Source organism: Podarcis erhardii, assembly GCF_964252035.2.
Source record: "Podarcis erhardii genome assembly, chromosome: 1".
In the NCBI taxonomy this organism is placed as follows: Eukaryota; Metazoa; Chordata; class Lepidosauria; order Squamata; family Lacertidae; genus Podarcis; species Podarcis erhardii.
The window spans coordinates 14,229,841-14,245,461 of NC_138497.1; the positions used below are offsets into that span (position 1 = coordinate 14,229,841).

The following is a 15,621-nucleotide window of genomic DNA, read 5'->3' on the forward strand; positions in this document are numbered from 1 at the left end:
CAGGGGGCACAAAAATCGTGCTTCTCCACTCTGGCTCAAAATGGATAGGAGACAACCTGCCCATCCACACACTCCCCAGGCAGCTGCTACACTGCTCTGGGTGGCCAACATCTCCTTGCCAATGGCACAAGGGATGGTGGAGGGGTAACAGCTCCTTGCCAATGGAACAAGGGATGGGGGGCACAGATACAACTTCTTGCCCAGAAGGGAACAGGGAATGCCAATATGTCTCCTTGCCAAGGTGAAGGAATGGGTTTCTGTGCAGTCAGTTTGAAACTGACCCAAAATCCCCATTTTTCCTCCTCCAAGGGAGCATTTCTAAAATGCTCTAACTTGAGCTCTTGAGCCAAAACCCAGCTGTATAAACAAGTGCTCAAAGTTCTCTCCTTTATCAGTCTGTGACAGCAATGAGTGGCCTTGCCAGTTCCAGTAGAGCAGGGATGACGCATCTGGGTCTTATCTTACATCCTGACCACAAAAGACGCACAGACCTTGTCTGACAAGAGACCCAGGAAAGGCACCAGGGGTTGGTGACCTCCTGCCCCAAGATAAGAGTATAGGAACAGGAACAACCTTTTATGGTCAAGAGTGCCGGAACAGGAATAACTGTTTATGGTCATGGATGTCAACTTACGTGTATCAGCTGACGTGCTTGAATTCCTGGGGAAGGGGGGAGAGGGTGCCTGGAGGATATATATACTGCATGAAAATTCTCATTTCTTTGGACATACTGTGGACTGACCACGCAAGTGCCTTCTGCTATCTGGAAAGCAGAATAAACTCTTTCTCTGAATCAACCTAGGTGTCATTTGACTTCCTTTCTCCCTCCCGGGAGCAACGCAGACCCCACCAGTCGGTGAAGTCTAATAAGGCTACAAAGGGAGCCTAGTGATGCCTCTAGATATAGTTCTAGGCATGAAATAGGAAGAGCAGAATCTAAGTGCAGGTCCTGTGTCTGTGCAGGAGTCAGTCCTACTGTTGATGATGCCGTAACATTAAATGTACAAAATAAGTGGTCCAAAACAGAGTCCAATATTACTGTCTCCCCCTCGAACCCATAGACAAAGCAGAGGATAGGATTGTAACTAGCTTACTGCAGCATAGCACCAGAAATATCCATGTGCAGGATGGGATCACACCATCTAGGAGCAAAGAAATAGGAGCTTGCTGATGGAAACTTTGGTGGCGGGGGGGGGGGTGCTTAACTTATAAGGGTGGGTGTACTTTGCACAGACAACAAAGACTCATCAGCCAGGAGAACCAAAAATATATAAAGGGAATAGCACTTGAGATCTCAGCCTTGCCTCAATACTTTAGATATCAGCATGAACCAACTCCTCTTCTTCAAATGAATCTACAAGGCCAAGGCACTCCAAGTAAGCAAAAGAGAGAGGCTCACCAGGGAGAGGAGCCCATCCCTCAAAGCATGATTCCTCAACTTCCTTCATTTCTTCCCTATAAATGCTCCAAGGAAGGAGAGGGATGTGTAGAGCTACTCACAAACACCAGCGGCCACAGAAATGTGCCCTACTACCTCCTCACTGCAGTTAAGACAAAAAAATACTGTAAAATTCTAAATATGTTTCAAGTATAGGGAAATAAGCCAATGTTAATATTCTCTGCTGTTCTCCAGAACCCTAAAGAGCCATCCACATTTTGCACCATTAGTTTGGCCCTGGCCATATTATCTTTCTTTTTCACTGAGAATGACTTTATCATATACAGTGTGATGCAGAATATCAAAGGAATTAAAGCTTCTTGACCTCAGTTCCAATTTGTATGATCACTCAGTGGGGATTTCCTTGAAGCTCGACTTGGTACTTTAGTACCTCCCTGAAATGGAAATCGGCAGTAACCTGTATAATTATGCATTCCAAAGCTACTTCGTGTTCTTTCTAAACCTTGGGAGAGTGAATTAAACACTCCCAAGATTTCAGCTGCAAAAACACGGCACTCGTTAAGAAACTTCATTTTGCGATTCCATTCTTAGGCCCAAATTCCGTGTTGCATTTTGAGGACCTAGGAGCGCTCCTGAAAGTCTCTTCCATATCAAAAACACAACGCATGGGACCATAGTATCACAGAGCTGGGATAAATCCAGTGGATCACCGGATCTAATCCCCACTCATGGGCCTCAGATGTGGTGTGGCTAGCAAACTCTTCATTCCTGAGCACCACTTTGAAGGTGGTGTATTGCATTATTATTATTAGTATTTATTATTATTATTATTATTATTATTATTATTATTATTATTATGCAGTATATCAAATTTATGAAATAAGTAAATAATAAACGTTGCTGACATAAGAGCAGCTAAACATCTCTGGGAACCTTGCCATACCTGGTATTAGTCACCCCTGTTAGATTAATTTCCCTGGAAATGTTTCTTCCTTCCTTAAATTAAGATCGTGCAGGGTTCCCCTTACTGACACAGTCCAATGATCCATTTAGCCTGCCATTTTGCCTCTCGTAGTAGACAAGCAAAAATGCTTCAATGAACGCTTAGTAGGGCATCATTTTTCTTCTACCCAAAATGGCAGAGTGTCCTTCTGTTGGGCAGAAGGAACCAATGGGCTGCTAGAGAAACTTCTAGTACCACTTCCAAAGCAGCAGCAAACCTTTCTGCTGTTATTCAAAAGAAAGAAAAACTTAAAGAAACCCACTGCTACAGGCTCCTTAAAAAGCCAGGTCTCAGCTGTCTGCTGCCTCCCCTCCACCCCACCCCATCAGATCGTTGAAAGAAGCTGGACCTAAAGCTTTGGATCAGTTCTAGTATCCTATACTAGCACAAAGGGAACTTCCAGACAACCTGTTAATTATTGAGCATTCATTCTGATTTGTTCGTAGGGACGTTAGATGATGTTGTGTCAAAATAAATGCTCTCTCACACTTTCCAGTGTATTTTCTTGTCATTTCCCTTACTGAAAGAAGCCTGTTGCAGCTTTCCTGTGAAAGACCTTCCAATCAACTGCAATAGCACAACCTGATTTAGTCAGCATTTGACTGAAGTCATTGTATGTGATTTGGAGCTGTCTATATGTTTAAACCACTGAGCCTCTTGGTCGGCAGTTCGAATCCCCGTGTCGGGGTGAGCTCCCGTTGCTCGGTCCCAGCTCCTGCCAACCTAGCAGTTCGAAAGCACGCCAAAAAAAAAGTGCAAGTAGATAAATAGGTACTGCTCCGGCGGGAAGGTAAACGGCATTTCCGTGCGTTGCTCTGGTTTCAGTGTTCCATTGCGCCAGAAGCAGCTTAGTCATACTGGCCACATGATCCGGAAAAACTGTCTGCGGACAAACGCTGGCTCCCTCAGCCTATAAATTGAGATGAGCGTCACAACCCGAGTCGTCTGCGACTTGATTTAACCGTCAGGGGTCCTTTACCTTTACCTTTCATACATTTAAAGCACATTTAAAGCATATGACCACCCCCACCCCTCAAAGAATCCTGGGAATTACAGTTTCTCTCAAGCAGGGTTATAATTCCCAGCACCCTTAAAAACTACAGTTCCCAAGATTCTTTGGGGGACTGACCTCTGAAGCAGTCTGTTCCACTGCTGGACACTCACACCAGAAAAGCTATCTGAAAATCCTGCCCACCCACCCAAAAAAAGAAAATCTCTGCAGCATGCAGTTCAGTTTGGTACAGTCGTACCTCGGAAGTCGAACGCCTTGCGCCTCAAACGTTTTGGCTCCTGAACGCCTCAAACCCAGAAGTGAGTGTTCCGGTTTGTGAATGTTCTTTGGAACCCAAACGTCTGACGCGGGTTCTGCGGGTTTCGATCAGCTGCAGAAGCTTCCTGCAGCCGATCGGAAGCTGCGCCTTGGTTTCCAAACATTTTGGAAGTCGAATGGACTTCCAGAACGGATTCCATTCGACTTCCGAGGTACGACTGTATAAAGATTTGCCAACTGCAAATCGAAACCTGTCCACTGTGATCTGAATCCAAGCAACCCACAGCTTGTTCATCCTTGTCCAATGGTTGCAAAGACTTGATGTATCAGATCAGCCTCCTAAGGGACAGAAACATCATTGCTATCCAGTCTTGATCCCAGATACGTTTGAATTTTTTACGTTTCCTGTTGGGTTTTAAATGCTAATGAAGGAGTAACAAAGCGATGGAGAGATTCAAATACCTTCCCAATCCCCGGGTTTTCTTTGACTTTCGACACAGCTCTTAAAAGGCATGGCGGTGCAGGAGGAGGACACATCTGCAGAATGCCACTGAAATTAGTGGCGTAGATGGAGAATTCATGGGAGTGCAGCAGTGGGGCATGATGCTTCTTTCTCTTCGAGGACAGGTTAAGTTTCTGGGCGGCTCTGAACAAAGTAATATTGAAGAAAGAAAGAAAAAAAAGGACAGTGTTATTATCTAGGAGGATCAATTTAGGCCAGTAAACCAGATGTTCAGTGCCATCGCTGCCTGTTGAACAAATCAAGCCATTTCTTTTTGCAATCAGATTTCATGAGAACCTTTCGCCAGGAGATTAATAGAAGGAAACAGGGGCCAAAATATGGCTGGCATGACATTTGTGCAATTTCTCTCTCCAGTAGAGTTTCAATTATATCCTTTTTTTTAAAAAAAAAGAGAGAGACTTTTGGCAAGAGCTAAGAAGAAGAATCAAAGGTTGCCAAAGCCTCACGCCATTAAATGCTGAAATCATCCCCTTGTCACTCACAGGCCCAGATGGACTTTGCCACTGCTCTGTTCACTAAGAAGTTATATTTTGTACCTAACAATTGAAGAGACAAAAGGGAAATGACTTCTGGCTATGGTTTACACAGGAGTTATATTTTGTAATTAACAAGGTAAGAGACAAAGTGGCTTCTGGCTATAGCATAAGCCAGTTGGGTTGTGAGCCCCACTAGGGGGGATGGAGAGAGACAGTTGCATTTTCAAGCACACAAAAAATGAGAGCCCATGGCAGAATTCAGTTTGGTTCAAATGGATCAAATTCAACGTCCCTAATTTTTCATGTGCAGGTAACATTTCTGCATGGAGGAGCATTTGGTCATGAGAGTTCCAACCTGTACTCTGATCTGGTTGAGCCCAGACTACAGCTTTACATCCGCATTGAGAATTTGGCCTACAATGTGTAGAATGCCTATTTTGCTTTGATGGAGCAGAACATGATCTCCAGATACAGAATCTCAAGCAGTTCAGCTGGGACCAACTGTCATGTGATTCCTCCCCTCCTAGAACTGTCTCCCAATACAGCAAGATCAACTCCATTAGCTTTGGCCAAGGCAAGCTGATATTCGGCTCCTCGCCTCTCAGACCTGTTTCCTTCAGCGGCCATTTCACCTGATCCCAACAATAATCATGAAAGGATCTGTATTTGTATTTGCTTCCTTTCCTGCTCCCTTTTATATTGTATCTAAGGTATACAAATACTTGGTAATAAATGCCTTGGAAGAAAGGTAACGTGTAACTGGATTAAGCAAAAAACAGTGCAATCCTACACATGCCTATTAAGAAAAGAACAATGGACTTACAAGAAAGTGTGTACAGAGTTGTATAAGTAAGGAAGACATGCATGAACATCACTAAGGTTGACTCCCATTCGTCCACAATTAAGAGAAACATTTGCCCACTAGAAAAATGGCAGAATCTGAAGCAACATCTAGTAACAAAAGTAAGGCTGAAAGGCAGCGTGAACCAAGGGGCCACAGAAAACAGTTCCATCTTAAAAGCACAATTTAATTTACATAATGTTTACATAAATGTGATTGACAACTGGCATGAGGATGTCTTGCAATTCAAGGACATTACTGCTGAATTTTTGGTCCTCATACTTAAGTTTATTCTCTACGGCCAAACATCCACGTCTCAAAATGTTCCCGGGTTTATAAACGACACTTCCCATATTTTTGATTAATAGGGAATATTATGCATATTCTAGCTTCCATTATGTGCTATAACATGGAAATAACAAACAGGGGGGAAATAGCTCTGGTGAATACTTTCAGAGCTCTATGAAGGGATGTACACGGAATCCTGATAGATTAATGATTGCTTCGATACATTCTGCAAATGGAGACCCCCTGGGAGAAATATATAAAAGAGGATGCCAAGATTGAATTTACACATCCAATGTTTATTCAGACACCCAGGCTGAGTGTTAATAGCCAGATACGTTTAGCATACACAAGGGGATCGGCGAATGAAAAATGTAGGTCAAGTATGCTGTAAAGGTGTAAGTTCTGCCATAAAAGCCAAGGCCACAAACCAAGTTAGCCGTGCTCAGATGCACTGAAATCAACGGACTTAAGCACATCTGACTGTGTGGGATTACGGCGTAACTTTTTAAAATAAAAAGGTCCAAAGCTGCCCACTGGAACTGGTAGGGTAAAAGTCAAGAATTCTAGCCAATGACAGGCAGAGCCCAATAATTCTAGGTATTCCTCCATCCTCCTCTCTGCCAAGTTCTACAGGGGCGAAATGGAGGCTAAGGAGGAGGAAAGTGACAGCCAGGTCTGCCTCCTGGACTGGCTGCATAAGAAGGCAGGATGTTTAGGGTTAAACCATGTCTAGGATGCCTAGGGAAGGATGTCAGTTTCAGCAACTGATTTTCATTGAGGAAGACCACCAGGAATGAGGCCTGACGCTCATCCAAGTCTGTGGAGATCGTGTTTTTGCTAATAAAGAGTTAACTCCATCTTTGAACTGTGCAATTACTAATCGGCACACTGCTGTGACATTATGGCATGTTGAGAGAAGGAGGGGAAAACTTCTTCCTATCCACTTTCTCTGCATCATGCATAATTTTATGCGCCCCTTATCCTATCACCCATTCCAACTCGCCTTTTCCTGAACTAAAGAGCCTTCGAATGATTTTAGGGAAAAGCTGAAGCAGCTGCTAGAGAGGGTCATTAACAATAAGAAAGGCCAAATGCAATGCTAATTTTACTTCACGTGAATCTTTAAAATATATACCAGACATTACAGTGCCCTCAGAGCACCCATTTGTACATGAAAGCATTTGGAAGAGCATCATCTGCCTTCTTAGTCACTTCTGAAGAGTATTAGAAGTATTGTTGGCACCGACAATTTCCAGCAGCAGATTCAGTGCATGAAAAGAAAGGGAGCCCCGGCTGAAAACAAGATGGAGGACTTAGATGCATGGAATGCAATGATCAAAAAGGCAAGGATTACCCAGTTACCCATCGGATCTTGGAATGACCACAAGAGAGCCTAGACTATTTATACATTAAATGCAAGACAGCTGCTCCCCCAGCATCTTTTGAGTTTCTGAGCCACTGGGCCAATGTCAAGAGGCAGAGCAGCAGTTTGTACCACACATGATGCCTCTTGCAGCAAAAAAATGAGCAGCTGTTACCTTGGTGGCCTTCCTTGGAGGAATTAATAAAGCTACGCTGTAACCAAAACTGGCATGGCACCGCGCCTGAAACAGCAACCGGGAGAGCAAGCAATTTTAATTCCCAGAGTGCTCACCGATTCCAGAACATGCTTAGCAGCTCGCCCATATGGCGGAAGGAGGGTAGCGCTTAGCCCCATGACAAAAGTAAGCGAAATCTGTTTTGTTTTCCTTTCAAATGCCTTGGATGTCGACAGAGGTGGGTCAAACCAACTTGTGGCAGAATTGCTCTTTGGGTGAAACCCAATGGCAATTCTAGGAGAAAACGAGAAGATGTTCGGAAAACTTCTTCCAAATCATTGTTCTGTTTAGGCGCTGGACTTTTCTGTGACTGCAGCCAGCTGTGCCACGCCAAATATCTGCCACAAAAAGAACGTTGCTTTGTCTAGGTGCAGCAATTTGTGCATATGGTGGACATGGCGATCTGACAAGGAAAGCCTGCACTGGAAACTTTCAATGAATACCACTTATGTAGTAAGAGGAAGGCCACAGTTCAGTGGTAAAGCACATGCTTTCCATGTAAAAGTTCCCAGTACAATCCTTGCCATCTACAGTTAAGGTGTGGAAACCCTGAAGTTCTACCTGCCACTCAGTATAAGACAAGGCTGAGCTATATGGACTAATGGTCTGGTTTCAAATATGGCAGCCTTCTACATAAAACAGAAAGAGTAAAGCTGCATGCCTTTCTTTAAAGCACCTTTCCCCCTCCTCGCCAAAAAAGGAATCCTCGGAAATGTGGTTTGTTAACAGCAACCCTCTTGGGGTAAACTACAGCTCCCAAGAGTCTTTGGAGTGTGTGTGCTTTGAATATATGATGTGTACGCAGCCTAAAATCTTACACAATTACGAGGACAAATGAGCGATAACATGGTTTCCATTTACAGTGGTGCCTCGCAAGATGAAATTAATCCGTTCCGTGAGGCTCTTCGTATAGCGGTTTTTTCATCTTGCGAAGCAAGCCCATTGACAGCTTAGCGGATTAGCGCTATTAGCGGTTTAGCGGCTTTTAGCGGATCAGCTGATAAGCGGCTTATCAACTGATAAGCGGCTTAGCGGCTTAGGAAAAGGGGGGGGAGGGGAAAAAACCCACAGGAACTCGCAAGACATTTTCGTCTTGCGAAGCAAGCCCATAGGGAAATTCGTTTTGCGAAGCGCCTCCAAAACGGAAAACCCTTTCGTCTAGCGGGTTTTCCGTCTTGCGAGGCGTTCGTCTTGCGGGGCACCACTTCAAGCTCATCACTGACATATTTCAAAAGAAAGAGTCTGCGGTTGGTTTCTAGCTCATGCACGTGACATAAATCAGTTCTCTCCTCCTGTTCAATCCCTAGCATAATTCCCAGACACAATCTGCAAGGCCGAGAAATGAAGTCGAGGAGGACAACGATGTGATGGAAGGACCACATGTTTGATTCCAGGTGAGGAAGCTCCTCAAATTCTGACTAACGTTAAGACGCATGCACTATTCCTTTCCTTGTGCTTATCTAGCCTTCTGAAAGGACTCCAGAAAAAGACGCCAAGGCACAGACTTTCAACAGCTTTCCCAATTAAGGCTCCTGAAATGCCGCTGTATATTATTTTCCCCTCCGACTGTGAGATCTACTGTCTGCATTTTGCTTAACTTTTCATCTTTAATAGAAGTTGTCTTTTAAGGTGCTCCAGAGAGTTCTTTGCTCATAGCTAGGTGTCAAAGCAGAAAATAAAAAATGAATATATGGCACAAGGAGGAGCACTCAAATATCAAGTGACAAGGGACAGGCCTCTAACCCGCTCTTTCCTCTGCACAATTTACAGATTGCTCAGTTGGCTGCTGCGCATGGAAGGCGAGGCAAAGCAGACAGGGAGCCGGAGAAGACCAATTAACTAATGGCCTGCATCTGGAGAACAAAATGAAAGAGGAGGTGACAAACCCAGATACAGAAAGAAGTTCACACTGGCCTGGTTTGCACGTAATAGAAAACCATGGTCTAAAACACATCATGGTTTACCCAGTAACTTTATTGCAAATGATTAGCATGCTGGTCCATGCTGCTCACTTACTCCTTACTCCTCCTTCCATGCAGTATAAGAAACAAACTAGAGTATGGGCTTAGCCCATACATTTGGGTTTGCTTCCTCTCTCATCCAGCACACGGAGAGGTCACTGGAATGAATGGGCAATGGGCAACAGCATGCTGCTCTATCATGATAAGCCATGCTTTGTTTTAGACAATGGCTTTGTGTTACATAGGGATGCGGGTGGCGCTGTGGGTTAAACCACAGAGCCTAGGACTTGCCGATCAGAAGGTTGGCATTTTGAATCCCCGCAATGGGGTGAGCTCCCGTTGCTCGGTCCCTGCTCCTGCCAACCTAGCAGTTCGAAAGCACATCAAACTGCAAGTAGATAAATAGGTACCGCTCCAGCGGGAAGGTAAACGGCGTTTCCGTGCGCTGCTCTGGTTCACCAGAAGTGGCTTAGTCATGCTGGCCACATATCCCAGAAGCTGTACACCGGCTCCCTCGGCCACTACAGCGAGATGAGTGCTGCAACCCCAGAGTCGGCCATGACTGGACCTAATGGTCAGGGGTCCCTTTACCTTTACCTTTGTGTTACATGCTGTCATGGACCGGGAGTCAGCTTCACCTGCTGAACAGCAGCCTGAAGAGGGAGAAGACGGAGTGACTCCACCTGCAGCTGATCAGTCTTCAAGGACTCAGAGGAGAAGGTGCTGATATGAACCAGCTGGCTTCAGCCTTCTTACAATGCTTATCAGGCCTGGTCCGACCTTGCTGCTTCTTGTCCTTTGATCATCAGATTCCCTGACCCCTGGACTGTCTGACCATGTTGCCCGACCCTAGGACTGGACCTGACTTTGGATACAGATGCTGTCAATAGGCAGAGACTCTGTTGGTTGGCTGGGTTCCCACTCCACTGAGTTCGCTCCTCATTACTCAGCACGAGATTATGACACACGCCAAAAAAAATTGCTGAAATGTGTCTCTGAGCCTGACCTACAAGCTCCAGAACAGGGGTAAGTAAAGATAAGGCTGTTTGTTTCTTTGTTTGTTTGTTTGTTTACTGGATGCTAATGAACCAGGCACTCAGAGGGGCAGTTGCACACTTAGAACTGAGGACGCAGAGTGATATTAGCTCAGTGCCAGAAGACATACACTGGATGAACAAGGAGCCGAGTTCAATTCCTAGTATCGCCTCTTTAAAGGATCTGAAAGCAGATGATGGAAAATAACTTTCCCAGTCTCAGACCCTGGAGAGCTGAGGCCTTTCAGCATGGAGAATACTGAGCTAGACAGGAAAATAATCTCACCAGATACAGTGGTACCTCTGGATGCGAACGAGATCTGTTCCGGAGCCCCATTCGCATCCAGAAGCAAACGCAACCCGCGCCCGTGCATGCGCAGGTCGCGATTCGCCGCTTCTGTGCATGTGCGTGACATAATTTTGCCCGTCTGCACATGCGCGAGCAGTGAAACCCGAAAGTAACGCTCTCCGTTACTTCCAGGTCGCCGCAGCACGCAACCCAAAAATACTTAGCCCGAAGCTATTTCAACCCGAGGTATGACAGTATAAGGCAGCTTCCTACGAATAGTGCACATTTAAGGACACAGCCTAGGAATTTGTTTACAGTACCTGGACTGAGATCACAGTCATCTCTCACTACTGGTTTTCCTCTAAGCTCTCTTCATTTCACCAGCTTAATTTAGGCGTGGGTGTGGAACAATTTTGCGGTTGCCATTGTTGAAGGATTAGGCGTCGATAACCTTTGGTGATCTGCTGCACGTCACCCAGAGATCAGCCTTCTGTCCATCCCACCCCAAATAAAGGCGCCATCATTGAGGAATAGAGTAAAAGAATGCCAGCCACCAAGCGTTCTTTGAAATCTGCCTGCAGATAAGACAGATACAACCTTTACAGAGCAGTGGGGAAAGTCGAGAAGCATCCTAGGTTCATTGAATACAGGTAGCATTGTTTTTCCTGATTCTAGGTTTGTGGGGTGGGTTGCTGGGTAGACAGAATTACTTCTGCAAGTCTCAGGAAAATGTCAGGTATGGCTAGTAGTGATAAGCTAGCATCTGTGACATTAACCAAGAGGATGCATACAAACACATACCAATCTCTAGAGCAGTTTGGCAACCATTTTTTTAATTAAAAAAATTCCATTTTTTTTTAAACATAAGGTGAAAGAATTTAAGGGAAAGTAAACACGCACAGGATGCTCTAAACTTCCTCTTAAAAGCAGGCAACCTATCTGAAACACTGATGAGGAATGAGACTGAAGGCTGATCTGGCTGACATGGAAATTATGACGCCTCTAGGAAGGCTGACTCATGCTGAAGGAGCTGCTGTGACTTTACTTCAAATATTTTGTCTGTCTTCATTACAGATGGATGCATCTGCCTATTTCCATTTCATGTCAGTTTCATATGCATCTAAATCATAGGTCCATTTGGTTCAAATTTTTTGGTGAATTTAAAAACACACATTAAAAATGTGAATTTAAATAGTACACACTTCCTACAAATACAATTGTAGAGTTAGAAGGGACCCCAAGGGTCATTTAATCCAACCGTCTGCAATGCTGGAATCTCACCATGCAGTTCCCCCATCCACTTTGAAACCACACCAGCCCCTGCTTAGCTTTGCAAATGTGCTAGCAAGTTTTATAGTTGCACCACTAGGAGGGAAGTGGTGCAGCACACTCCTAGTGGTGCAGCAATAAAACTGCTAGCACATTTGCACAGCTAAGCAGGGTGAAGTTATTCCCCTAAAATACACCCACACCCAGCTATGCTGCAAACATTGTGACCTGCAACTAAATGGGGAACTGCGAGAAACACAGCAAAAGCTTTCTATCTTCTCTTTAAGTTTGCACAACAAATCTGTACCTGAAAGATTGGGGGGGGGGACCTGTGTACTCTTATACAGAAGGCTGTTCCCTCACCACAAGACAAACCCCCAAAGAAAAAGCCCATGTAGTTTAATCTTTAGATAAGCAGAACTGTCAACATCTAGCCTTAGAGTCTATGTCAGTTCCTGATCTGCGTAGGGAACACTTAATGAGGTATTGAAAATGCAGTTACTGCAAAGTCAACAATGTTTACACACCCTACTGAATGAACTAGAGCAGGCAAAAGTGCCTCAATTAAGCATGCTACTTCTGGACCCGAAAAAGCAGGGAGGTTGCATATTTTTTAATGTGCCACTTGTTTCCCTAACAACCAGAATGAAGTTAGCAGAACTTGAGCCTAGTTCTTAATTCCACCAAGAAATCTGTTTTTCGAACTGGAGTCCCACAGGCACAAACAGTAAGTGGATGACATGCAGGCATGGCCAAACTTGGCCCTCCAGCAGTTTTGGGACTACAACTCCCATCATCCCTAGCTAACAGTGCCAGTGGTCAGGAATGATGGGAACTGTAGTCCTAAAAACAGCTGGAGGGCCAAGTTTGACCATGCCTGCTAAAGGTATGAGTGAGCAATCATAGGATTCCCACTTAAAATTTTCCAGCTGTTGGTTACATGCTCCAAGCCCTATCCATTTGTGGGTGGAGCTTGGGACCAACGAATGACTGCCACCCTGAAGGTTCCAGTGGAGGTCCTTAATATTATCACACCCCTGCCCTTCAGCTCAAAGGATGATAAGGTGAGGGTGGGAGAATTCAGCTCCTATGCTAATGGCAGCCCCAGCAGCCTTCATTTTTCCACGGGAATGCAAGGGAAGAATTAAGTTGTTTGTATTTTTTTCTCATACAGGGCCTACTGGAGAAGCAATACTTTGGCCATAGAGTCTCGAATGTCATCTTGAGAGCAACACCATTCAGCCACAATTCCTAGAGTGTAGATTTGGGGAACTGTCCGGTAAAGTAGAGCTAATGCTTGAGAGACAGACAGACAGACAGACTGGGAAAGGGGTATTGAGTGGGTGGACTAAAGTCCTTCCCTAAAGTAAAGATCATCCTTACTTCAGCTCTCTCTGTATGTATTTTTGTTGTTTTAAGTGACCGCAAAGCGACGGAACAACAGCAACAGTTGCATTACCAACAATTTTCTAACAAAGTCAACTCTATAAGCAGAGCACTTGACATTTTGGCCCACAATACCGCACTGAAGAGGAAAACCACTTCTAACTGAAACTTTACTGGCAGTTCCAATTACTTGTCCTACAAAGTCGCTGCTTTACATTACGGCTCACAGAAAAGCATACGCAGCAGGACAAGAGACCAAAATGGCATTTTGATTGACATCTGATGTTGACTGAAGGCCACTTCTCACCCTGCATTTCAAAAGCAAAGAACTCTCCTCCCTTTCTTTGGAGAGAAAGAAGAAAAAGAAAAACATGCAAAGTATTTTGTTTGAGTAATACATTTATCTGGCCCCCAGCCAGACCCGTGAACTTCAAAACTGCAGAGAAGTTTTGGCAGTTCATAGTTCTGGCTGGGAGCCAGATGTGCATATTCCCCCCATTCCAGAAAGACATTTGCATGCTTTTTGAAAGACATGAGCTTTATCCTGTGTATTTAAATGGTAACACGAGACATAGACCTCATTCCTCCCAGATGCAATGAGGAAAATCAAGGTCTTCTGAGACCAAGATTTGGAGAATAACCAGACTTAATAAATCACAATGAAACTATTAAATTCTATCCCATTTGCCTTCGCTTTTATTCCAAAAAGCAAAAAAGTAAATAAATAAAAATGCTGGTCTATTATATTCCTGTGTGCTCCATCTACATTCAGTTCATTTCAAGAGTGATGTTTCTGCAATAACCGTGCAAATTTGCAGATTGTTAGTGTGATCGATGGGTGCAAGAAGAGTTCTTGTTTGGGACTTTAAAACAAACAAACCAAGAGGAGCATAATAACTGCTTTGCTGGATCAGACCAAGGTCCATCCAATGTCCAGCATCTGTTGTCCAGATGCTAGTGAGTGCTCAGAAGCAAGACAGGAAATGGAGATGGATGTGCAATCTCTTTAACATCCAAATGGACTAAAAACATAAAGCCAAATGGTGCAGAATGTGACTGGGAAGAAGAGGAGCTGCATTGCTCATTCAAAATTGGACCAGATCACATACCCCAACAGGCGCAAAAGGCACTCAAGTCTACAACTATATTCAATATGGTAAGTATAAGAGCAATGATATAGCAGTGCTTTCAGGGGAGGGGCGATTACATTTTAAAAGATAAAATCTATTTCACAGCAAGTGCTTAAGAAGTGCAATAACCACAATGGAAACGCTATCTTTCGGAAAGATGAGTCCACTATGCCCCTGCAAAACGCACTTTCAAATACAAAATTCAGAAAATGTACTGGCACAATTTGGTGCACCGTGTGGCAAGAAAATGCCAAGAAATACGGGCTTTAAAGTTTTATTAGAATAAACTCATGCTTTGAATACAGGAGATAACATTTCAGGTGATTGTGGGCCTTTTCTAAAAGCTGGAATTTATTGAGGCCATGGGATGTTGAAGAATTATATCTGATCTGGCTATCCCATCTTTGCAGACTTTTAAAGTCCCAAAATGCATCACACATTACATTATATGCAGGGGAACAAGTCTGCATGGGGCCAGTACCCCACCATATATATGGACTTTCTGGATGGGTACTGTAATTACCAGAGCTAACTTTGAAAGCAATCTGGGTTCCAACCACTATATGGTTGACATCCTTTCTCTATGATTAATCAGATCCACTTTCTTGGAAGTTAGTCCCATTGATCTCGGTGGGACTTACTTCTGAGCATACGATTGCTCTGCCAGACACACATGAGCAAGTCACACAAACACACACAGAGAGAGCACATCAGTGGACAAACCCTCAAGCTTTATTGGGCTATGCCTGGGAGTCTTCAATCATAACACTGGCATTTTCTGGACCAACAGCCAAATGGCTTACTCAAGGGGATACTTAAATTATTCTCAGATTTATAGGTTTTAATGGGCACTGACAGCAATAAACGATGCATTACAAATCATGGCTGTGCTGGCGTGCCAGGTGACAACAGAGTTTTCTCTAAATTTTATGTTTGATGTAGTAGTTCTAAGCACAAAGGGAACAACAACAAAAGCTTCTAGAGCCTCTATCCCATCAAGAGCCTTCCATTTACACAACTTCAGCTCCAATAGTTTCAATGGGACTTAGGCATGACCAATTTACACAGGATTGCTCCTGACCTCCTAAGCAACTGGAGACAAAAGCAATATTAAAAGTAAAGCTCAGAGTATTTAAAAACCGAATTCTCCACCC

The 15,621-nt window shown here is 44.1% G+C and overlaps 1 protein-coding gene across 2 annotated transcripts in view; it reads right to left on the bottom strand.

The window, feature by feature from the left end:
* KIF26A (kinesin family member 26A) overlaps positions 1 to 15,621 on the bottom strand; it is a 179,595-nt gene that overhangs the window by 38,761 nt on the left and 125,213 nt on the right. For both annotated transcript variants that reach the window (XM_081857681.1, XM_081857682.1), the window contains exon 5: positions 4,135 to 4,318. In XM_081857681.1, coding sequence (XP_081713807.1) covers positions 4,135 to 4,318 — 184 coding nt within the window. The remainder of the gene's footprint in view (positions 1 to 4,134; positions 4,319 to 15,621) is intronic.